This window comes from Mustelus asterias, chromosome 2, assembly GCF_964213995.1.
Source record: "Mustelus asterias chromosome 2, sMusAst1.hap1.1, whole genome shotgun sequence".
In the NCBI taxonomy this organism is placed as follows: Eukaryota; Metazoa; Chordata; class Chondrichthyes; order Carcharhiniformes; family Triakidae; genus Mustelus; species Mustelus asterias.
This window is the reverse complement of record NC_135802.1, coordinates 23815866-23842475: the sequence shown is the minus strand read 5'-3', so window position 1 is coordinate 23842475 and position 26610 is coordinate 23815866. Positions and strand designations below refer to the sequence as shown.

General features: G+C 41.7%; 1 protein-coding gene across 1 annotated transcript in view; it reads right to left on the bottom strand.

Annotated features, from left to right (window-relative positions):
- Nucleotides 1–26610, bottom strand: part of nom1 (nucleolar protein with MIF4G domain 1) — a 60676-nt gene that overhangs the window by 19609 nt on the left and 14457 nt on the right. Inside the window, exons 4-7 of the mRNA XM_078232371.1 lie at nucleotides 24899–25222; nucleotides 19677–19787; nucleotides 5409–5570; nucleotides 2513–2634 (exon numbers count right to left, since the gene is read on the bottom strand). Of these exons, the coding sequence (XP_078088497.1) occupies nucleotides 2513–2634; nucleotides 5409–5570; nucleotides 19677–19787; nucleotides 24899–25222 (719 nt within the window). The remainder of the gene's footprint in view (nucleotides 1–2512; nucleotides 2635–5408; nucleotides 5571–19676; nucleotides 19788–24898; nucleotides 25223–26610) is intronic.

The window sequence follows — 26610 nt, the reverse complement described above, 5'->3', positions numbered from 1 at the left end:
GTCTCTGTAATGGCCACCACATCACACTTCCAAGTAGCGATCCACGCTCTAAGCTCATCCATTTTGTTCACTACACTCCTCGCGTTAAAATACACACATCTCAACCCTTCGGTCTGAGCGCTCCCCTTCTCCGTCACCTGCCTATCCTCCTTCTCACACTGTCTACAAGCTCCTTTTATTTTTAAGCTAACCTTCTCTCTCCCAGTCACCTGATTTTGATTCCCACCCCCCAACCATTCTAAACACTCCCCAGTTGACTTAGCAAACCTTCCCGCCAGGATATTGGTCCCCCTGGGATTTAAGTGAAACCCGTCCTTTTTGTACAGGTCACACCTGTACTAAAGAGGTCCCAATGATCCAGGAACCTGAATCCCTGACCCCTGCTCCAATCCCTCAGCCACGCATTTATCCTCCACCTTATTCTGTTCCTTTCCTCACTGTTTCGTGGCACAGGCAGCAATCCCGAGATTACTACCTTTGCGTTCCTCCTTCTTAACTCCCTACCTAACTTCCTATATTCTCTTTTCATAACCCCTTCCCCTTTCCTGCCTATGTCAGTGGTACCAGTATGCACCACGACCTCTGGCTCCTCTCCCTCCCATTTCAGGATTTCTTGGATACGGTCGGAAACATCCCTGATCCCGGCACCAGGGAGGCAAACCACCATCCGCATTTCTCGACTTCCTCCACTTTGTCCTGGATGATGTTAAGCTTCTTGAGTGTTGTTGGAGCTGCACTCATCCAGGCAAGTAGAGGCAACACGTCAGGATTGTAATGGAACACTTCCCGGGGGGAATATCATGGGATGATGGTTTGATCCTCTCTTGTTGGAGATGGTCATTGCCTGGCACTTGTGTGGTGCGAATATCACTTGCCACTTTTCAGCCCAAGCCTGGATATTGTCCAGGTCTTGTTGCATTTGGATGTGAACTGCTTCAGTATCCGAATCATAGAGTTCTTATAGTGCATAAGGAGACCATTCGGCCCATTAGGTCTGCACTGACAAAAGCCCCTCCCAGGTTCTCTCCCTGTAACCTCACATAATCCCCGCTTATTATCCCCCTCATCTACACATCCTGGGACACTAAGGAGCAATATGGCCGATCAACCTAACCCGCACATCTTTGGACTGTGGGAGGAAACCAGAGCACATGGAGGAAACCCACACAGACACGGGGAGAATGTGCAAACACCACAGTCACCCAAGGCCAGAATTGAATCTGGGTCCCTGGTGCTATGAGGCAGCGGTGCTAAGCATTGTGTTGCCCACTTTTTAGCAATAAATGACAACTTAATTTGGGTAGAAAATGTAAAACTAAAAAAAATTGTCTTTAGAATCAATTGTCAAAGACTCCATCAGGCTAAGCTAAATTTGAATGCAGACTCCAATAGTGAAATTACCACGTGGAACCCAATGTTCCATCTGGCTCCCAAGCCATTCAATTCTGGTGAAATGTGCAGCATTTTCAGAAAGCTATATTTCTTAAATTTAATATATAAGCCAACACTACAGTATTTTCAGGTCTGTCACCATTTACCTCTATGCCATTCAAAGAGAAAAGGGAAATACCCCAGGCAGGCTTGACTTTATGGGCAGAATTCTCCCACTTTTAGACTAGGTGCTGTGGTGTGTTTCCTGCCTTGGAGGCTGTTGGGAAAACACACCAAATCATCCAGCTCGACCTAACTAACGTGCCTGGATGTTTCACACCACATTCAATGACGGGGCAAGCCTGGATGGCATGTAGTCCGCTGTCTTGTCCAGGTGCCATATTGAAAAGGCGCCTAACATCACCGACCCACTACTGAAGAACGTGGACGGCCTCAAAATGATTAAATGTAAATCGACTTGTGACTAATGAATAAACTTTAACTTTACTTTATGATCCAGGAGCACTCTGAGACTGGATAAACAAAGATGGATCTCCAAGAACAATCTGTGGCTAGAAGGTGGACACTCACTAGAACACCTAATCTGGAAGGTGCACCTGTAGATGCACCACCGGCCCACTGGTGTGGGCCGGTGGTGCATCTGAGGTCCAGGGTTGTGGACAGCCTCCATCCTGCACTCTGGAGGCAGCCTCATGCATTGTTCAGGTCAGTCTCGACATCTGCACCTTGTTCTTTGTTCTAAACGTGTTTCACACAAGCGTGTTTTCCCTCCAGAAATCATGGAGTGGTTTGGGGGTTGGTTTATTCTTTTTCTGCATCCTGTTAATGGGATACAAATGAGGTTCATGCCAGTCTCTGGTGGGTTTTCTGACCTGCCATGGTGGGTACCAACGGAGATCCCACTCTAAATTCATGCCGGCATGAAACCGATTTCTGGGCATCCTGCCATATTCTCCCCCCATTGGTGGGGGCTTGGGAGAATTCCACCCCATGATTCTGAAGGAATGAATGTAAATAATCAAACACATTTACAGTTTCACCTTATTCTAGCATTATAGTCTAACATGTCATTCAAGGTACATTAAGATTTTTTTCAGCAAAGCAAAAATTAGTTATTGACCTTAAAAGTTTTTCAAATGCATCCAAATAATCTTCACTGGTCATCATGACACAAAATATATTCTTCCGTATGTCTGTATTCATCCTCTGTTTACGTGCAAACTCCATAATTTTTCCACTTACCTAAAATGTAACGAAAAGCATTTGTCAACACTTCATATTCCTTGGTAAACATGTTTTAAAATCAGAAATGCTTTAAACCAGTTTTCAGAGGGTTGCAACCATAGTATTGTGATGTTAATCAGCAATTTTATAATTTATTGCGTGAGTCATTTGACAGGTATTGATCGTGAGTCCCTATTGAATTTTCATAGCATATTAGGTCGTTAACTGGGGGATGACAGTTATTCAAATAACTCATGACTTACCCCGTAGCTGGTTCTCATCACCATTATCATTTTCACCATTCAACTGGTCGAAGTATTTTTTAATTGAAACACTATGAATATTTTTAAGATTTTATTTTGGTTTCTGCAGCTTACATTGATCAAGTCAGGTTGAAGAAAACTCTTTCACAGGGGGTATTTATTTGAAACACAAACACAATTTTCACGTATTGGATCTTGCCAGTTTTCTGTAGTTTCATTACCCTTAACTCTTAGATATTTTAATTTATTGCAATGATAAACCTACCAAATTATTTTCAACACTATTCATGTGCCATTGGAAAAATAAAAGTTGTTAATTCTGAACCATTCGTGTAATATAAAATCTGAAAAACTTTTAAATCATTGTCTTCTGATGGAAATCATCATTGGTATATTTAACTACAGCGAGGTTCAGACTGATAATCATGAATTTTGAATAAAAGGACTACCTAAAAGACTAGAACTCCATGAATGAATAGAGCTGTGGTCAGATGTAAAATGAAGAGGTCTATGATAAAGTTAATGTTTGTAATGTAGAGGAACTCTGACGAATTCACAAAAGCACAGAAAAGAAGCAAAAAGGGAAAGTAGAAAGACAGAGACTATGAAAATAAAACACAAATCAACAAAGATGAAAAGTGCAGTACATGCTGCAGGTTTTGACTGTTGAAAGGAGGAGTTCACAGTGAGAGCAAATTAATTTTGGAAATGCTGTGCTCCAAGAATCCTCGTCAGGTCTATTTTCTTTCATAAATGACACAGGCATACAAAAAAATTACATGAAATGTGCTGAAGGTACCCAATTTGGGTACATGAAGAGAAATAGCAAACTGTGAGGACCAATGCAAGAGGCCATAGGGAGAGGGCAGAGATGAGGCAAAAATAGCTAAATAGCTCTCTAGGTAAATTTCCATCTTGCTCTTTACCCCAAAGTAGAAAAATTCTCAAAGGATTTTGTCCAAATTACAGAAAAAGTATTTGATACAGCAAACAGTAAAAAATTATTCTGCTAGTCAATGCATCGATAAGAAAGATTAGTAACAAAATATTACCAAGGAGGTTAGAAATATTTCATAACATTATTATTAGATTATGGACAGCTTTTCTACAAATGCCTTTAGATGCAGATTCAAGGACAAAACTTAAGACGGAATTCATCAAACATTGAAGAAATGGAAAATGGGAAATTAGATTACAATAGAATGTTCCAAAGGAGAAAATGGTCAAGAGCTTCAAGTTCCTAGGTGTCCAGATCACTAACTACTGCCCTGGTTCCCCCCATGCTGTGGAGATGCTGGCGTTGGACTGGGGTAAACACAGTAAGAAGTTTAACAACACCAGGTTAAAGTCCAACAGGTTTATTCGGTAACAAATGCCACTAGTTTTCGGAGCGCTGCCCCTTCGTCAGGTGGAGTGGAGAAATGCTCACAAACAGGGCAAACAGAGACACAAACTTGTGTCTCTGTATACCCTGTTTGTGAGCATTTCTCTACTCCACCTGATGAAGGGGCAGCGCTCCGAAAGCTAGTGGCATTCGCTATCAAATAAACCTGTTGGCCATGCTGACACTATAGTTAAAAAAGCCCACCAATGCCTTTACTTTCTCAGGAGGCTAAGGAAATTCAGCATATCTGCTAGGACTCCCACCAACTTTAACAGATGCACCATAGAAAGCATTCTTTCTGGTTGTATCACAGCTTGGTATGGCCCCTGCTCTGTCCATCACGCAAACAAGTCTCCCATCCATTGATTCTGTCTACACTTCCCACTGCCTCGGAAAAGCAGCCTTCATAATCAAGGCCTCTACGTACCCTGGACATACTCTCTTTCACTTTCTTCCGCCGGGAAAAAGATACAAAAGTCTGAGGACACGCAGCAACCGACTCAAGAACAGTTTCTTCCCTGCTGCCATCAGACTTCTGAATGGACCTACCTTGTATTAAGTTGATCTTTCTCTACACCCTAACTATGACTGTAACACTACATTCTGCACTCTCTCCTTTCCTTCTCTATGTTTGATATGCTTTGTCTCTATAGCGCACAAGAAACAATACTTTCACTGTATACTAATACATGTGACAATAATAAATCAAGGGGATTTTCACAATAACTTCATTGCAGTATTAATGTAAGCCTACTTGTGACAGTAAAATAAACACATCAAATCAAAGTTACCAGCTGCGCAGGCACGAAAGGGCAAAGTGCCCAATTTTATACCAAAATTTCTGCAATTCTTTTGAAAGCAAGACATTTTTTCAATATACACGTCAAAATAGATTACTTTGTTTTTAATGGCTGGGAATCCTATTTATATATACTCAATACCAAAGTTAAGTACTATTTCATTAAATGAAGATGCAAACCAAAATATAGGTTCACAATGTGCTGGAAATAACTCCAACTTAAACATTTGTTTATACAGCGTTAAGGTAACCTAAACTGCACTCTTATGACATAGGGAAATCGATAAAAGCAAAATAATAACAACTGACTTTATGCTCACTGTATATTGACAACTGAAATACTCACCTCTCCAACAGCAACTTTCTGCTGTGTTTTAGCATTCGTGTTATCATTCATGGGGATACCACTCCATGAGGATCCCACAATCCACCACCGTCCTACTTGGTCTGCTGTCAGTAGGTTTTCTAATGTTGCACGGAGGAGGAAGTCTCCACGGCTGTTTTGAATCTGAAAAGACACAATAGATGAAGCATCAGCTTCTTTTCTTACAATAATCAATGCAGATTTTTTGAACATCATTCCAGGATTTCGAACCAGCAACAATGAAGAAGCAATATGTGATTTGGAGGTTCTGCCCTTTTATTTCCACGCAGGTGCTACTGAAGAACTTGGGTGAGTTGCTGCAATTTATCCTGTAGACCGTACATAGTCCAGCCATGATAAATTGGTAGAAGAGGTCTGGTGGACATTGTGCAAATCAAGACATTGGTTTTGACCTGACGCCTGGCTAGGTGAATGTTGTCAAGGTGACATTGTTGTCAAGGCAAATTGAGAGAATTCCACTGCTTTCTGTACCTGTATCTTTTAAGTGATGGAGAGGCTCTGGAAGTCAGGTGGTGAGCTACTCACAGCAGAATATCCAGCCTCTGACATGCTCTAGTAGCTGCAGCATTTATGTGGCAGGCTCAGTTGAATTTCTGGTCAATGGTAATCCCCATGATGCTGACTGTGGGAGACTCGATGGTGGTAATGCCATTGAACAGCAAGAAGAGTTAATTAAGTACTCTCTTGTTGGAGATGGTAATTTCCTGACATTCATATGACAACATTTGTGCCACACATCAGTCCTTTCCTTTATATTGCCTAGTTCTTGATGAAAATGGACCCTGACTGCTTAATTAGCTAAGAAATTGCAAATAGAACTGAACACAGTATAATCAATGGTGAATTACTGCACTTCTGACCTTATGATGGGGAAGGTGGTAGGGAATAGCCATTGATGAAACAGCTGAATGTACAGTAGTTGGGGATCAGGCACTGCCATGAGGAATTCTTACAGCCACAATGTAATGAGACTGTGATGACCGGCCTCCAACAATTCCAACCATCACTCTCCGTGTGAGGTCGGCCTCCAGTGGACGTGTTTCCCTGATTGATTTCAGTTTTACCAGGGCTCCTTCTTAAGGTCAAGAACAGTCACTCCCTCTCACTGCTGGAATTCAGCTTATGCCAATATTTAGCCCAAAGCTGTGATAGAGTCATAGAGATTTACAGCATGGAAACAGGCCCTTCGGCTCAACTTGTCCATGCCGTCCTTTTTTTTAAACCCCTAAGCTAACCCCAATTGCCTGCATTTGGCCCATATCCCTCTATACCCATGTAACTATCTAAATTTTTAAAAAAGACAACATTGTACCTGCCTCTGGCAGCTTGTTCCAGACATTCACCACCCTCTGTGTGAAAAAATTGCCCCTCTGGACATTTTTGTATCTCTCCCCTCTCACCTTAAACCTATGCCCTCTAGTTTTAGACTCCCGTACTTTTGGGAAAAGTTTTGACCAGCTGATCTGTGCCCCTCACTATTTTATAGACCTCTATAAGGTCACCCCTCAGCCTCCTACGCTCCAGAAAAAAAGTCCCAGTCTATCCAGCCTCTCCTTATAACCCAAATCATCAAGTCCTGGTAGCATCCTCGTAAATCTTTTCTGCACTCTTTCTAGTTACTAATATCCTTTCTATAATAGGGTGACCAGAACTGCACACAGTATTCCAGGTGTGGCCTTACTAATGTCTTGTACAACTTCAACAAGACGTCCCAACTCCTGTATTCAATGTTCTGACCGATGAAACCAAGCATGGCGAATGCCTTCTTCACCACTCTGTCCACCTGTGACTCCACTTTCAAGGAGCTATGAACATGTACCCCATGATCTCTTTGTTCTGTAACTCTTCCCAACGCCCTACCATTAACTGGGTAAGTCCTATCCTGGTTCAATCTACCAAAATGCATCACCTCGCATTTGTGTAAATTAAACTCCATCTGCCTTTCGTCAGCCCACTGGCCCAATTGATCAAGATCCTGTTGCAATCGTAGATAACTTTCTTTACTGTCCACTATGCCATCAACCTTGGTGTCATCTGCAAACTTACTAACAATGCTTCCTATATTCTCATCCAAATCATTAATATAAATGACAAATAACAGTGGATCCAGCACTGATCCCTGAGGCACACCGCTGGTCACAGGCCTCCAGTTTGAAAAACAACCCTCGACAACCAGGGACTGGATATCAAGGAATATGGAACAAAGGTGCAAGTGGAGTGAAATACTGATCAGCAATCATTTAACTGATGGAACAGATGTGAATGACCTACTCCTGTATTGTAACTGTACTGGAGCAGCTTGGGTGGAAGTGTGGCTAGTTCTGGAGAACGTGTGTTCAGCAGAGTGGGCCTGATTCTCTGGCCTCCCCACAGTGTTTTTCTCATGGCGGGAGGCAGCGCACCGTTCACTGGCGGTGGGATCATCTCAATTTCCCATCGACTCCACCCTATGTTGCCGGGAAACCCGTGGTGGGGGTGCGCGTTAGCGGGACCACATGATTCCGCCAGCGTGAACAGCCGGAGAATTCCAGCCTGCATCCACGATGTTGCCAAGGTTTGCAGCCTATGCTATGTCCAGCGTACTCAGTCATTTCTTGCTATTGGATGGAGTGAATCACATTGGCTGAAGTGTGGCACTTTTGATGGCAGGGAGTTCAGAAGGACGTAGTGAACCCATCCTCTCTGCACTTCTGGATGAGGATAGTTGCAAACACCTCAGTATGTTAAGTCCAATCATGAATTAGGATGCCCTGAATGTTCAATTTAAAACAACTGAATGGAATTAAAATAGAACGATCAACATGGATTCTAAACACAACAGAGGAAAATACTTTTGATTAATATCGTGTCTTCCAAAACCCCAGAATGTCCCAAAGCACAGCGCAGCTATTTGCTGTACATATTTCTTAAAAAAAGAGATATCTTTGTCAAAACGTTTTGTCTTGCAATCATGAGGAAAATACCAATATAAGGGGAAAACAACAAATTTAGTTTGTATGAGAAGAGTGCTGATTGTTTGGCAAGTGGAACCTGATTGGTAAAGAAGTTGCCATGGATAATGCACCAGTTGATGATGACAACAGGTAATTGCCAAGCATTATTTGAAATTTAAACCAGGCAGCTTGACTCTGACTGGTCAAGGCATTGCTCTGAGGAATGAACTGGTGTCACTTAAAATTTAAATTTCAAACAATGCTTGAAGACAATCACTGAACCAAGGCTGACCTGCAACTGACTGAACGACATGTAATCAAAAGCTCCAATATGCAAGACATTCCTTGGCCTGCATTAAGTATTAATCAGAATTGCAATCTTTGAGATCATGGACAACCTTAACTTTAAAAATATATATAAAAAGGTCAGCTATGACCCTAAACATAAAACAGTGACTTTATTTTATAATGTCCAAACCTTAAAGACTTTTTAAAAGTTTATTTATTAGTCACAAGTAAGGCTTACATTAACACTGCAATGAAGTTACTGTGAAATTCCCCTAGTCGCCACAGTCCTGTGCCTGTTTGGGTCAATGCACCTAACCAGCATGTCTTTCAGAATGTGGGAGAAACTGGAGCACCCGGAGGAAACCCACGTAGACACGGGGAGAACGTACAAACTCCACACAGTGACTCAAGCCGGGAATTGAACCTGGGTCTCTGGCGCTGTGAGGCAGCAGTGCTAACCATTGTGCTACTGTGCCGCCTGTCACTAATAACTATTTCCATTTAGTGAGTATAGCTTTTGAACTCAATTGATGCACAGTGGCAGTAGTGTGTACAATCTACGAGATGCAGCAACTCATCAAAGTATCTTTGATGACACCTTCCAAACCTACAAGTTCTACCACCTAGAAGGACAAGGGCAGCAGATGCAGGGAGCATCACCAGCTGATGTGGAAACAAAATCACCGTTCCTTCACTGTCATTGAGTCAAAATCCTGGACTCCCTTCCTAACAGCACTGTGGGTGTACCAACACCATATGCACTGCAGCAGTTCAAGAAGGTGGCTCGCCATCACCTTCTCAAGGGCAATTAGGGATGGGCAATAAATGCAGGCCGAGCCACATCCCATGAATGAAAATAAATTGCACCTAAAGTTAATTTTGGTACGCAACCCCAATATTTGGGCATCCATCACAAAGTTGAGTTAATCTATGTTCACGATAATCACTACAGAGAAATATATTTATGAATAATGATACATCAGTATCATCTTAATGTCACCCCAAATTAATTAGTTTTAATCCACAAACAGGATTTTCCATTTCTTATATGTTTTGTATTCACTGTTAGATGATCATTTCCATTGACATCAAATAGCAACGGTCTATTTTTGGTACGCTTTTGACTTTATATACCTTCCGACAAAAAAAAACCATTCCCTCTCATTACACTGATCTGGCTTTGCAAAATACAGCAGAGCTGCACTAAGTGAGAGCAGATGTTCTACAGAATTGAGTTTTCCATTTAACTTACAACTGAAATAATGAAGTTCAGAAAAGAATATCAGATCACATACTGTTTATTTTTCAGTCTATAAAGCAAATTCTGCCTGGAAATACAGTAGCAATAAAACACAAAGCATCTGAAGTGGTCTTGTAATGGTCCCTTTTAACTATCAAGTAAACATTCTCGTTAACAACCTTTGTTACACCGAATAGACACATTTACAGTCTGGATATAAAAACAAACCCACTTTTCGAAGAGGATAACATTAACCTTTTCATCGGTGTTATGTACAGTTATGGTTCAATAAGATTTTGTGCAGTGCTTTCTGCTTCTATGAATCTCTCAATGTAAGGCAATCACATGTACTAAAGAACAGACAAAGGTCAACAAAACTACTTTAAAATGTAGGTTTATACGTTATATATTATAGATGTACAATTATGCACCAAGTCTAAAGTGATAAGTGGCAAATAACATTTGTGCTTCACAGATGAAGTTGTAATTGCAACTGACCATCTCTATGAAGAGTTAACCTAACCATCTATTGTGGACAGTCCATCATTGCCATTGCAGAATCCCCACTAACATCCTGGGGTTACCACTGACGGCACAATAGCACAGTGGTTAGCACTGCTGCCTCACAGCGCCAGGGACCCAGGTTCAATTCCGGCCTAGGGTCACTGTCTGTGTGGAGTTTGCACATTCTCCCCTTGTCTGTGGGTTTCCTCTGGGTGCTCCGGTTTCCTCACACAATCCGAAAGACATGCTGGTTAGGGTGCATTGGCCATGTTAAATTCTCCCTCAGTGTACCCGAGCAGGCATCGGATTGTGGTGATGAGGAGATTCTCATAGTAATTCACTGCAGTGTTAATGTAAGCCTGCTTGTGACACTATGAAATAAACTTTAAACTGACCACAAACTTAACTAATCAGCCACATAAATGCTGTGGCTACAAGAGCAGGTTAGAGGCTGGAATTACACAGGGAATAACTCACCCTGACTCCCCAAAGCCTGTCCACCATCTATAATACCCAGGAGTGTGATGGAATACATTCCACTTGCCTGAATGAGCGCAGTTCCAAACACACTCAAGAAGCTCAGCATCATCCAAGACAAAGTAGCCAACTTGATTGGCACCCCATCCACCACTGGCAACAATGCACAACAGGTACAAGATGCACTGTAGCAACTCACCAAGCCGTCTTCCTTTCACAGCACCTTCTAAGCCCTCGACCATGACCACGCAGAAGAACAAGAGCAACAGACCTATGGGAACACCAACACGACATGCAGGTTCCCCTCCAAGTCACACGCTATCCTTATTGGGAACTACATTGCCATTCATTCAATATCCTGGAATTCCCTTCCTAACAGCACTGTGGGTGTACTTACATCAAATGGACTGCAGTGCTTCAAAAAAGCAGCTCACCATCACTTTCCTGGTCACAATTCAAGATGGGCGACAAATGCTGACCTTGCCAGCAATGTCCATGTACCGCGAATGAATTAAAAAATGATTAACATCAAGGTGATTAGTGTCATAATTAGTGCCTTGCCATAATATAATTATGCTAATTAGCATTTTTCATTTAAAAGCAATATAACACACTACGCACACACGGGAATCAGACTGGGAAACGTTTTAGGTTTAACAGCCTCCTGTTCTTAAAAGCAAAGATGACACTGCCCTTGCCTGCAGCAACTGTGGCTTGTGGGGTTCCCTGCTTACTGACCAGGTCTTTCTGGGTCTTCGGATAATAAAGGGTTTTGGTGTCAGAAGCCCACTGTTAGTCACATGACTATGTTCAGTCAGAATTGCTAGATAGGTTAGGGGTCTTCACAGCCACTTATGTATAATGAGTTTTCTGCAGTTCTTCTTATGTTGAATTGCAAACTTGGAGACATGAAGTTGAGAAGTCCATTGATTCTGAGTTTGGAGCAAAGTATGGACAATGGCAAGTATGAATTCCACAGAGGGGTGGTGTCTGGGTATGACCATTGAAGGGGAAACCACTATCCTGGGTGATTAATTTCAGGCCTTTCCAGGAGCTCAATGTAGTTTGTGTTGAATTTGCAGAAGTCAGCTGAGCCTTGGGAGCTATCCTAGCCACCTGGTTAGTGTCCATTTTAAAAACTAAAAGTTAATTCCAGAAACTTCCATATGAGCACAGTATTGCTAAAAGTGACGACAAAGACATGTCTTCACTGGACATAACCATAGAACCCCTACAGTGCAGAAAGAGGCCATTCGGCCCATCGAGTCTGCACCGACAACAATCCCACCCAGGCCCTATCCCCGTATCCCTACATATTTACCTGCTAATCCCTCTAACTCTCATATTTACCCGCTAATCCCTCTAATCTACGCATCCCGGGCAATAGAATTAAAAATCTTGCAACATCCATGCTCCTCTGCTCCCCTTAAAGTTTTAACCTTGTCCTCTCATTATTCTTCATCCTAAAATGTACACCTCACACTTTGCCACATCAGGCTTGTTCGGTCACCTTCCTGCCTAATCTGCTAATTTGTCCCAATTTACCTTAAATTGCTTAAGGGTTAACCACATTCCCTATGTTTGTGCTCTCTACAACACACAGTCGTGTCCCCATATCTATGTCCTGATCTGTATATAAAATATTTTTAAAATGGGAAAACTAATGGTACCAACACTAGTTGATATTTATATCCTTGCACTCTAAAAACATACATTAGCCACTCTAATGAAGGGTTTATATTCCACTTTTTTCATTTTTGATACATTCCTCGCCTACTGGGAGTGCACATCAAGAAGTCACACAATTGGTGGGGTTTGAGGTGGCCAGATATCGTCAGAAATTTTGGACAATACACGATTCACGAAGCCAGTGTTTCAGTTTAAAGACCTAACCTTTATTTGACCAGCAGCCACTAGGAGAAATCATCAAAGGGTCAGCAACTCCTGAGATGGAGCAGTTAGACCGCTCCAATGAATTCCAGCGTATACAGTTCAAAACAGATCAATTATAGACTTTATCAATTACTCTCGCCTTTCATTAGCTTTAAATCAATCATCTTCAATATACATAAATTAACAATAATACCTGTCATATACTTTAGCCAATCGCATCTTACCATCTGGCATAATGGTATTTCATTTGTCTATAAAATCCGGACGTATCTTCCCATTTTGACTAACTCAACATCTTGCATCCCTTAGTAACCAGAGACGCTAACCACAAAGTTCAAAGTGAACGTTCCCATAGGTAACTGCCAAACCAGATTAACACATGATTCCACATCAGGGCATGCGTCCTTCTTATCTGGATAGTGAATAAACCCAATTCATGAAGTTTGACTAAGGGCTCTAAATGTTCTTACCATTAGAACCTCTGCTGATAAAAACAGCCATATTTCCAAGGTTTCAGTATTCCCTGAGAATATAACTTTGTCCGTATGCCCTTTACCATGATGCTTTGCAGCAATCTGCTTTTGGCAGATTGCCCCACCAATTGTGTGACTACTTGATCCGCATTCCCAGTGGGCGAGGAATGTGTCAAAAATGAACAATGATTCTTAAAAATACATTAATGCATTCAAAATGTATTGAAGATCAGCCATGATCTTACTGAATGGCGGAGCAGGGTCGAGGGGCCAAATGGCCTACTCCTGCTTCTAGTTCTTATGTAAAATATCAGCATATGTGTTTGTAAATCTTAATCACTTGTTTAAATCTCTTCCTACATTTCATATGTGCATAAACTGCTTTCTTGTTAGCTGGTAAGTCTGTTTTAAAGTAATTTAACTCAATGCTGGTAGTTCTGTCAGTGTTTTAATGTCTAATGGTTTAAAAATCTTTACTAACCTATTAGGACTTTCCCCCTTACAAGCCACTATGATGAAGGGCTGATATTCCACTTTTCCATTTTTGATACATTCCTCGCCTACTGGGAATGCACATCAAGAAGTCACTCAGCTTACAGAGTAAAATCAGACTTAATACAAGGTTGGATTCTGCAATGATGAAAATCTCAGACTGGTGCAGACTGGAAAGTTGGCACCAGATATATTGTTGCAATAGAATAGTGGAAGCTTTTCTCCCTATTTAACTTGAACTGTACCTCACTTGGGAATGTCTGATGGGAAAGGAAAAAAAGACTCGCATCGAGAAAAGTGCCTTTCACAACCTCAGGATGTCCCAAAGAGCTTTGCAGCAATTAAAGTGCAGCCATTGTGGAAAATATGAAATACGCCAGCCAACTTACACACAGCAAGCTCCCTCCCACAGCTATGTGATGACCAGAAAATATGTGTATTTTTCAAGTAATGCTGATGTTGACAGTGAACAGGAAACTTCACTTGGTGTCAATCTTGGCTCAAAGTTAGCATTTTCAATTGAGTCAGAGTTCAGGCGTCCGAGCTCCACTTGAGACATGAGCAGTTAATTGAAGCTGGCACTTCCGCAATGTGGGAACTGAGGTCTTTCAAATACTATGTTAAACGTTATTTGAAGAGGAGCAGGTAAGTTCTCCTGGTGCCCTGGCCAAAATTTATACTTCAACCAACAATCCTATACGAGTGACAACAGCAAGCATTTGCATAGAACTTCTAATATGGTAAAATTTCAAGATGTTAAGACACAGCGGAAGAGTTAGAAGTGAAGAAAGCTTAATCAAAAAATAATACTTCAAAAGAATGCTCCAAAAGGGGTAAAGAAAAGGTAGTGTTTATTGGTGCTGCCATACTTTCTGCACATGCAGAGATGCAGTCTCTGTCAGGCTGTTTAAAGTGAGAGATGCTATTAAGTGTTGCCGAATTAGGCATTTTTGCAAGTTGGTGTCTTATAATTGTCTTCTTTGCAACAACATCAGTTAATGGAAAAAATTGCAACTAATCAGAGCAACCATTTTAACAATTAGGGCGGCACGGTAGCACAGTGGTTAGCACTGCTGCTTCACAGCTACAGGGACCTGGGTTCGATTCCTGGCTTGGGTCACTGTCTGTGTGGAGTTTGCACGTTCTTCCTGTGTCTGCGTGGGTTTCCTCCGGGTGCTTCGGTTTCCTCCCACAGTCCAAAGATGTGCGGGTTAGGTTAATTGGCCATGCTAAATTGCCCCTTAGTGTCCTGGGATGTGTAGGTTAGAGGGATTAGCGGGTAAATCTGTGGGGATGTGGGGAGAGGGCCTGGGTGGGATTGTGGTCGGTGCAGACTCGATGGGCCGAATGGCCTCTTTCTGCACTGTCGGGTTTCTATGATTCAATCAGGTTGATGTAATTGCAAAATCAGACACTTCCCCTGCAGCCAATTAGTTTGGATGAGAGTCAGTCTTGGTGACCAAAACTATCTGCTCTGAACTATGGAGTTTCACCCTGGATAAATATCAAGAAAAAAGTATTTTGCATAAATTAAAAATGATCATCACCCAGTGAGGGGCTCAAAATCATGACCCGAGGATTCAGAATCCATTATCTACCAACTGAGCTGAGTGTGGGAACTCATTGCATAAAGCCTTTCCAACTTGTTAAACTTGTTCAAATAAACCCAAAGAAAAATATTGTTCAGTGGTTAAAGTGGCAGTGCCAATGTGGCCTTTTTGCAGCGTTAAGCTGGCCTGAGAGCAACATAGCACACAGCCACCATTGCAGTGGGAGAATCAGCACATGCGCTGGAGGCTGCAGTGCGAGTCTACTGTGCACGCGCAACTATTTCTAATGCCTTTCTGGTTAGTCATAGTCATACGGCGCAGAAAATGCCCTTTGACCCATCGAGTCTGCACCAACAATAACTACCACTAAAGGCGTGTTTATCCCATTTTCCTGCACTTCAATGTTATATTTCAAGTGCGCATCCAAATACTTTTTAAAGGTTGTTAGGTTTCCGGCCTTTCCAGGCAGCGCATTCCAGATTCCCACCACTGTGTGTGTATTTTTTTCTCTCAAATCCCCTCTGAATCTCCTGCCTCTTACCCTAAAATTATGCCCCCTTGTGATTGACCCTCAGCCAAGCAGAACAGCTGCTCCCTACTCTCCCTGCCCATATCCCTCATAATCTTATACATCTCAATCATGTCCCCCCCTTCAGCCTTCTCTGCTGTAAAGAAAACAATCCAAGCCTATCTGGTCCCTCCTTATAGCTCAAATGCTCCCTCCCAAAAATCCTGGTGAACCTCCGCTGTGACCCCTCAAGGGCTATCACATCCTTCCAATAATGAGGTGACCAGAACTGCACATAGTATTCCAGCTGTGGTCTAACTAACTCTCTGTACAACTCCAACATTACCTCCTTGCTCTTATACTCTATGGCAAGTGGCAAGAGATACACTGCAAAGGAAAAGTCAGACATTTTCTCAGTGTTCAAGAGAGTAGAATTGTGGAGCCAAATTTGTACAGGGCGATGCATAAGACCAGAGACCTTCGGAAAAGTATGAGTAACAACCGGAAGAAGTTATTGAAAGCAACAAAGATGTTAAATTCCACTCATTGAGAAAGAAGGAGCTGGTATCAATCAATGACAACATAGACAATGAACAAGCAGGGCATGCAGATGAGTTTTGAATCAGTTAGAGTTTATGAAGGAAGAGTTAGATAAATCTTCTTATGACTTCTCTGCTACTCACTCTACTGTTTACACTAAAAATCATTAGACTAATATGTTTTCATGTGCAGTTCCTCATATGTCCATAGAACTGAAATTTGAAGGACTCCTCCAAACAGTGCTCATTCAACAGTATGAACTACCTATAAAACACAATAGGGATGGGAAAATAGAAGAGCTGCCCATGAATAAAATTTGGAAACTTTTAATATGTTGAATGGATATGCTACAAATGTATCCTGTGCCCAATTTCATTTTAGTCCAACCTCTGAATGAAAACAAATGAGGGAATCCCTCTGCAGCTTGCCTTTAACTTAAAAAAAAATCACCTTTCTTTAAATTGCAGTGACCTCCTGTCCTAACTGATAGTCGTGAATGTGTTAGAGCAAGTGAGACAAGGGAAGACCATGCATATGCAAGGCTCCAAATTAATATTTGAGTGGGTCACACGCTTTTATTTCAAAACTGACTGAAAATCCCAATGGCAGGGCATATGGGAAATAATATTGCAAATCTGGCGCCATTTATTTTCATTGTCGGTATGTTGTTAGGTCAGCGCGAAAATGATGGATTTCCATTTTAAATGCGTCACAGTAACATTTGGTAGAAAAGCACCAGTTGATGTTGCAAACCAGTTTTTACAAATTGTCCTGACCATCACATATCGCCATCTAGTGGCATTGCAGCAGTCTAGAAGCTGCAGAAGCTTCTGTAAACTGGCGGAATCTGCAAAATCAGAAAGACAAGCAGGACATTCTGAGAAAGTCACACCCCAGCCTACTCTGTCAATCATCTTGTTTACATCATAGGTAGCTAAACAGATATACCCACTGAATAAATCAGCTCCACGGCAACCTAAGCTTACTGCTGACAGGAATCAAATCTTCTCTAAAGTTAGGACTCTGTGTGGTGACAATCCTCTCAAACAGCTGCTCTGGAAAACCTTCTCTCTCCAAATGTTGTGGAATATGCCCATTTGACTCTCAAGCTTTACAACTTCCTGCTTCATCCATTTCATACAAATTAATTTGGGGTGGCACAGCGGTTAGCACTGCTGCCTCACAGCGCCAGGGACCCGGGTTCGATTCCCAGCTTGGGTCACTGTGCAGAGTCTGCATGTTCTCCTCGTGTCTCCATGGGTTTCTTCTGGGTGCTCCAGTTTCCTCCTACAGTCCCAAAGATGTGCCGATTAGGTGCATTGGCCATGCTAAATTCTCCCTCAGTGTACCAGAACAGGCACTGGAATATGGCGAATAGGGGATTTTCACAATAACTTCTTTGCAGTGTTAACGCAAACCTACTTGTGACACTAATAAATAAACTTTAATTTGATTTAATTGGCTGATTTACGTATCAATACTCTGAAATACTCAAGATAAACAGGGTGGCTAATTCAACAACAATTTACATTCATATTTAGATTTTAGATGAGCACTTTACTCCATATGGCACTTTTAATGTAGGAAACTAACAGACAAAAATTCACAAAGCAAAGGAGGAAATATTAAGATGGACAATTAAAAACTTGTTCAAAGAGGTAGCCATTAAAGGAAGATCCTAAAATCAATATGAGACCTCGTGGCACAGTGGTAGTGCCCCTACCATTGGACGAGGCGCTCTGGGTTCGTGTCTAACACCACGACCTGGTCACAGGAGAGTTTATAACACGGTTCAACTTGTTGATAATCAGCTCAGGGATCCTTCTACCACTTCACCACCATTCCCCAAAGGGTAAAAAAAGTATGTGGGTATGAAGATATGCTTAACAAAATGATGTCAAAGAGTTGGAATTGTTTATGGAGGGAATTCGAGAGTTTAAGGCCAAGACAGCAAAAGGGTGGGTGGGTGGGCAGGAGGGAGGATGAGGTACCTCCTCAACAATTTGGTGCTAGTCCTAGTCAATTTGGCCATTAACAGGTCTAGGCAGCAGGTGATCATGGGAATAGTCTGGCCTGACTGTCTGCCCCTCTTCCACGGCTATGTTCATGACAAGGTGTCCTTAGAGAGGGAGCATGCGGTGTCAGCTGGCACCATTGAGGCCTTCCGTGTCTGTCAGCCACCACAGGGGCTGGGTGCTTCACTGACCCCCCCATGAGCACATCTTGATTTGATGTTTATAAGTTTCCTTTCTGATTCTGGTTTTTGTTGCAGCTCCTCTTTCAGGGGCTACCCATTTAATTTGGTGATCTGATCTTTCTTTAGTATGTTAATTTGTCCCCTTTAATTGTTAATTTGTCTGACTCAAAAGAATATAAAGAGACATTTTTTGAAACTGTGGGGTGGTTAAGTTTGCATGTGTATGCTTGTAATGGTTAACAATAAATAAAAGTAAAGACTGGCTCTAATAGTATCTTTCACCTACTAGCTTTCCGAAATAAGTGGTCAGAGTAGGAGGAACACAAAGTTCCCTGTCAATAGTAGTGCTGGGGAAAGTTAGAGAGAAAGGGAGCGGGTGTGGGCAAGGGGGAATTTGAACACAGAGAATAAGAATTTTAAAACGGAAGACTCGAGCCAATTTGGATCAATTAGCACAAGGGTGACAGGTGAGAGATAGAATATCAGTCGCAGGGGTTTGAATGACCTTAAGTTTATGTAAGGTGGAAAATGGGATGCTGACCAGGAAACCAATGAGTTAATTGAGCCTGGAAGTGACAGAAGCATAGCTGAGGCTTTCAGTGGTAGATACTTGTACGGGGTGAAAGTAATTGGTCTATGTGATGGAATGGATATTAAGCTGAAAGCTTAGCTTGCAGTTCAATCAGATGCTGAGTCAAGTTCAGCCTGAGCCAGTGACCACAAATAGCAATAAAATTGATAGCAGGGAACACTGTTTATGACAGGGGCTTAAGGCATTGGCTTTGGACAATCAGGACTGTGAACGGCGGAGAAGCCAACCTTATAAAAAAAAGTCAGTGGAGGAATCAGATGAGTTTTTTTTTGTTACGTGTTGAACCTGATATCACATCTATGAATGATGTCACTGAGTAGAATTCAATTCACTTGCTGACACTCAAGTCGTGATCATGTCATATGTAAATATCATGATTCACTGTGCCTTAATAAGCAATTTTGAGTATGATTCACTGTGCCTTTATAAAGCATGTTTGAGTTTGGAAAGATTTGCAGCACACATCGACTCATTGAGCACAAATCGTGAATTTGTTATTCTGCATTTGTACAGATGGATATTTAAGAATATTGCTATATTACCAGACTTCTCTGAAGTTTTCGAAGTTTTTCCACAGGTTCAGGATCATAACCTGGAATTTTCCGCATATCATTATTCTTTAATGCCAACATGGTTTCCAACATAAAACGGACCTGTAACAGGAAGATGAAGAGTCGGACCCAAGTCAGTATGTACATAGCAATCCACTGGGCTGTTTAGGTTTACCTGGTGAACCAAGTGTTCAACAAACAGAATATACAGTTCATTCCTTAAATCTCACAACTGATTTTCTCATCAATGTTTGTCAAACTTGCTCTTAAGATTACTGGAGTTAGCAGCCGGTGGCCGAATGGTATTATTGCTTGACTATTAATCCAGAAACTCAGCTAATGTTTTAGGGACCCGGGTATGAATCCCACCACGCCAGATTTGAATTCAATAAAAAAAATCTGGAATTAAGGATCTACTGATGACCGTGAAACCATTGTCGATTGTCGGAAAAAGCCATCTGGTTCACTGATGTCCTTTAGGGAAGGAAATCTGCCGTCCTTACCGGGTCTGACCGACATATGACTCCAGAGCCACAGCAATATGGGTGACTCTCAACTGCCCTAGGGCAACTTGGGATAGGCAATAAATGCTGGCCAGCCAGCAACACCCATATCCCACGAATGAAATAAATAAAAAGCGCATTCCAAATGATCATAACATTATTCTGTGAAATATTTTTATTAAGTGGTTCTTAGGATTTAACTTGCCAATATTCTGAGAGATCTTGAACATAGTATTTTCCCCAAGTTCTCTGATAAAAGTATTGAATTGTAACACTTCAAAGTTATGCTTATTCAGAAATGCTTTTGTCTTGAAAGCACTATTTGTATATGCATAAAAATGTTGAATAATTTTCCAATGGGCGGCACGATGGCACAGTGGTTAGCACTGCTACCTCACAGCACCAGGGACCCAGGCTCAATTCCGGCCTTGGGTGACTGTTCGTGCGGAGTTTGCACGCTCTCCCCGTGTCTGCGTGGGTTCCCTCCGGGTGCTCCAGTTTCCTCCCACAGTCCAAAGATGTGCAGCTAAGGTTGATTGGCCATGCTAAATTGCCTCATAGTCTCAGGAGGGTTAGCAGGATAAATACCTGGGGTTACAGGGATAAGGATAGCCTGTTGGTGCAGGCTTGATGGACCAAATGGCCTCCTTCTGCACTGTAGGAATTCTATGATTCAATGCCATGTGCAGATTTACTGCCCAAACACTTAGTCACTATAACAATTCCTTTCTTCTCAGAGGAATGGGCAACATAGTTTTGACGGCTGACTTTTTAAAGAATGTACAAACATTCACACCTTGATTTACTTCACAAGCTTTGAAATCAGACATCCCATATAATTTTTCAGATGCATCATTTCACAAGGACAGCCAGATCAAGATTTACGAGGTTCTAAGGCACTGAAATCAGTTTCATTTCTGAATCATGTCGGGTAGCTGTAGAATGCTGTGGGTTTGTCATTTAACTGGATGCACGCTTCTCGTCTCTTTCCACACAATTTTGCATCATACTAAATTTGTTCTGATATAAGCATAACAATTTCAATAAACTATTCAACTATGGGGTCACAACAGTCAAACCTACTCCAGTTCTTGGAGAAATACCTCTAAGCTGCAAGTGCTACTGCAAAATGATCAGAAGTAATACTGACAAATTTTTATTCCCTTCCCACTGGGACCCTGTTGCCTGATTGAGATTGATCAAATAAGTAAAGATCAGGGATCAAATCTGAGATCTTTCTACTTGGTATGACTATGCCACAGGCAGTGCTTACAGCCACATATGTTAATTGCTGCAGCAAATAAAAATGAAATCAAACAAACATGATATGAGGTATTCATGTATTTAATTCTCTGAAGACTTTTGAAACTCATATGCCAGTCATTCAATTCCAGAAATGTCCACCCACAAGACTGTCCTAATTTTGCAACCATCTGCAAACAGGGGACCAAATGATGATTCTTCTCAGTCTCCATCACATATGCCAGGCATCAGTCAACTTGATTCATCGCATGGCATCCAGAACTGGGAGGGTACACTGCACACAGCAAAGGCCTTGGAAAACATTTTAACTGTAGAGCTGAAGCCCTCTGTTTCAGTACGAATATATGAATTAGGAGAAGGCCACTTGGCCTCTTGACCAGCTCCGCCATTCAATAAAACCACGACTGATCTGACATGCAACCTCAACTCCACATCCCAATAACCTTTCATCCCCTTGTGTATCAAGCTCTGCTTTAAAAATGTTCCAACATGCCGCGTCCACCGCCTTTTGAGGAAGAGTGTTCCAAAGACTCACCACGCTCAGAGGAAAAAAAAATTTCTTCATGGCTGTCTGAAATGGACATCCCTTATTTTAAAGCAGTGATCCCCAATTCTAGGTTCTCCTGAGGGGAAGCATCCTTCCCAAACCTACCCAGTATAGCTACAATACCGGCAATGCTGAAAATTGTGCGAAAGGGGGTCAAATCCAACCTGCTCAGTTACTGCCTAGCTCAAACATCAGAAAAGTGATAGAAACATAGAAAACAGGAGTAGGTCATTTGGCCCTTGGACCCTGCTCCACCATTCAATATGACCATGGCTGATGCTCCATCTCAACACCACACTCCCATTCTCAAGTCTAGAAATCTATCGATTTCCTTCTTAAATATATTCAGTGACTTAACCTCTACAGCCTTCTCTTGAAGAGAATTCCAAAGGTTCAACACCCTCCTTATCTCAGTCCCAAATGACCCAGCAAATATCCTGAGACTGCGACACCTTGTTCTAGAATCCCCAGCCAGAGGATACAACTTCCCTGCACCCAGTCTGTCCAGGCCTGTCACAATTTTACACATTTCAATGAGATCCCCTCCCATTCTTCTACAATCCAGTGAATATGGGCCCAGTCGACCTATTCTCTCCTCATACGACCATCTTGCCATCCCAGGAATCAGTCAGGTGCACCTTTGCTGCACACTCTCAATGGAAAGTATATCCTTTCTTAGGTAAGACCACCAAAGCTTCTCACAATGCTTCAGGTGTGGTCTCACCAAGGTCCTACAAAGCTGCAGTAAAACATACTTGCTCCTGTACTCAAGTCCTCTTGCACTGAAGGCCAATGTATAAATTGTCTTCCCGACTGCTTGCCCCACCTGTATGCTTGCTTTCAGTGACGGGTGCACTAGGACCCCCAGGTCCATTTGTACGTCAACATTTCCCAATCTATCACCATTTAAATAACACTCTACCATTCTGTTTCTCCATCCAAAATGGATAACTTCACACTTATCCATGTTAAAGGCTAAAGGGATCAAAGGATATGGGGGGAAGGGGGAGCAGGATATTGAATTTGATGACCAGCTATGATCAAAATGAATGGCTGGGCAGGCTTGAAGAGCCGAATGGCTTACTCCTGCTTCTAGTTTCTGTGTTATACTGCATCTGCCATGTATTTGCCTACTCACTCAACTTGTCTAAATCACCTTGAAGCCTCCTAACATCCTCTCACCATTCACATTCCCAAGTTTCATGTCATTAGCAAACCTGAAAATATTACATTTGGTTCCCTCATTCAAATCATCGATGTATCTTGTGAATAGCTGGGTCTCAAGCACTAATCTCTGTAGAACCTCATTAGTTATCATCTGCTACTTTGAAAAAGATTGATTTACTCCTACTTTCTGTTTCATGTCCACTAACCAATTTTCAATCCAAGCCAATATGTTACCCCCAATCCCATGTGGGACTTCATAAAAGCTTTCTGAAAATACAAATACACCACATCCACTGGTTCACCCTTATCTATTCTACTAGTTATGTCTTCAAATGACTCTGCAAGGTTTGTCAAACATGATTTTCCCTTTGTAAATCTATGTTCATTTTGCCTAACCTCATTGATACTTCCCAAGTGTCCTATTATCACATCCTATATAATAGAAGCTAGCATTTTCCCTACTATTTATGTTAGGCTAGCTGACCTGTAATTAAATCCCTATTTTATCCCCCCTTCATTTTTTAATGCGTGTTACATTTGCCACCCTCCAATCTGCATGGGTGTCCTTGTACGCCAGCTGCTGAAGGTAAGTATGCAGGTGCAGCAGGCAGTGAAGAAGGCAAATGGTATGCTGAGAGGATTCGAGTACAGGAGCAGGGATGCTTTGCTCCAATTATACAGGGTCTTGGTGAGGCCACACCTGAAATAGTGTGTGCAGTTTTGATCTCCTTATCAGAGGATGGATGTTCTTGCTATAAAGAGTGTGCAGCAAAGGTTTACAGACTGATTCTTGGGATAGCAGGATTGACGTATGAGGAGAGAATGAGTTGGTTAGGATTATACATTCGCTGGAGTTCAGAAGAATGACGAGGGATCTCAAAGAAACCTAGAAAATTCGAACAGGACTAGACAGGGTGGATGCAGGAAGGATGCTGGGGTTATAGTCTAAGGATAGGCGGTAAACATTTTAGGACTGAGATGAGGAGAAATTTCTTCACCCAGAGAGTGGTAAGCCTGTGGAAAGTGCCTGGAGTTATTACTCTATGCAATGGGGATGTGGGGATCCACTGGAAAGCAAATGGACTGCTTTCTACAATTTCTGTTATTCTGTGAGGAGTGTGATAAGCAAAAAAAGGGGATTGTTCCTCTCTGTAGTTTCAAGTATAAGTTGCCGAGAATAAAATAATGATTAGTCAACAGTGTTTTGAGTCAATTGTTATTATAAAAGTTTTAGAACGTGAAGGGTCAGAAATCCCTGAATTCCCAAACTAACACCAGCAGTATTGCTACAGTAAGAACACTAACAGTTCAAGAAGAAAGCTTACTGCCACCTTCATGAGCAACTTGGGGTGGGCAAATGCTTGCCTTTCTAGAGACACACATATTTGAGAATGCATTTTTCAAAAGTTGTGAATTCTTAAAGACAGCTTGCAGGATATTTCTCAGGTAAACTCAGGTCAGATACACTGTAGCCAAATACTAAAAAAAGCTCCACCGCTGTACTCAATAAAGTTCTTCAACTTAATCCCAGGAAAACAACCTCTCCTCCATTAATTCTGAATCACCATTTGCCCCAAATCTGATGGATGCTTCTTTAATTGTCTCGCTGAATTATGAGTTCATGCAGAGAACTGCAGAGGTAAGCCAATGCTTCACAGCTCCATTGCACTGTAAATGTTGGGTCACTGTAGCACCAACATAAAATTTAAACCCCTAACTGAAATCTGTCTTACCCTTGTTTGGTCCTGAAATTGTTTGCCAACACTGTTAGCTTTGTTTTGGGCCTCCATGATCAAATCCCTCAATGCAGCAGCATCATCCTTCCGAAGGGTAAATCCCACTTGTTTCAGTAAGAGGAGGATTAGCGCAATGTCCTTCTCCTTGAAGTTGCTTGTGAGTTTCTTAAGAATATCAAACACCAACACACAGTGTACCACATGGAAGTTGTAGAAATGTGCAATCAAGTTGATTAAATTGTCACATTCTTTTGTCTCGCTGATACTTCTAGAGTGTTCATCAAATTGCTTCACTATTGCTTCCAAAACATGGCCTCCAACCTGCAAAATAAAAGGCGTTAATCAGTAATCATAATATATATGGGTCATCACCACCTTCTCAAGAGTAACTAAGGATGGACAATAAATGCTGGTCTTGCCAGCAAAGTCCACATCCCGTAAATGAATAAATAAAAAATATAGTAGTTGCAAACTCTTAAAATTCATCAATAAACAAAACTTGAAGTTACGTAGCATCTTCCAAAACAGTTTACAATTAATTACTTTTGCACAGTTACTATCCTGATGTACAAACCCGGCAGCTAATTTTCACAGTGAGCTCCCCGCAAACAGCAATTAAATCAATTTTTGGTTTTAGAAGTGGTTGGAGGCATAAACATTGGCCAGGACACCAAAACAATGCTTCTGATCTTCTTCTAGTGTTCTGTGAGATCCCTCATATTTACTTCACTTGGCAGACAGAGTCTTGATATAACACCTGATTTAAAAGTCGACACTATAACAGTGCAACACTCCCCAGGACAACAAGGGAGCTGACATTATAGGCTCCAAAACTCTGTAATTGGACTTAATTCATAACCTTCTGACCCCCAAAATTATCCACATTCCTTTAACAGTATAAAATACATCATATCTGCAGTAGACCGGGAAAATTTTCAACAAGCTGCAGCTTTAGTTTCTGACAATCATAGAATTGACAAATGGATTAACTACAACACAAATTTGTACCTTAGTTATTTCTCAGGAATTAAATAGAAAGTACAGCACAACTCAACTAATCTTTGTTGATGTTTTCATGACACCGCACATATTATATCCACAAGAACGTAACAGTTGCTAATTTTCTCCACTCATCTGTTGAAGGTGCTGATTCCTTACCAGGCTAAAATTCCCCAGAGGCTCGTTATCCACAAGTGGTTTGTATTTGTGAGCTTTGACCAAGAGTGCTGCCAACTCTGCCTTCACTCAGCATACACACCTGGCAGAGACAATTCCTTAGTCAGGAGAAGCAAGGACCATTTCTGCTTTTCCCTTTCGTAATTCAGAACAGGCTAACTATATCAACCCTATGGCAACCACAACAAGGATCACCAAACTCAACATAGATCAGGGATTGAACTTGGAACTCACTGGTTGAAGTTTCTCAGCTATCAAGAGAATCATCTGCAAGAATTGTTAAACCAATCCTAGTTTAACCCCAACAGGGTTGTGTATTCAGTTGACTCAATCAATCTTACCAATTTTGCAGAATTATCACTCGCATACTCCATTTGAGTACTCATCGTTTAAATGGGAAATTCCATCAATAATGCTTGGTGACAAGAATACTAACAGCAATGTTTTGACAAATTTATAGTCCAAAATTCTGTGGTAGGCCTGAACTGACTTCAATATTAGTGTGCTCAAGGCGTCAGGATACAAAATGAGGA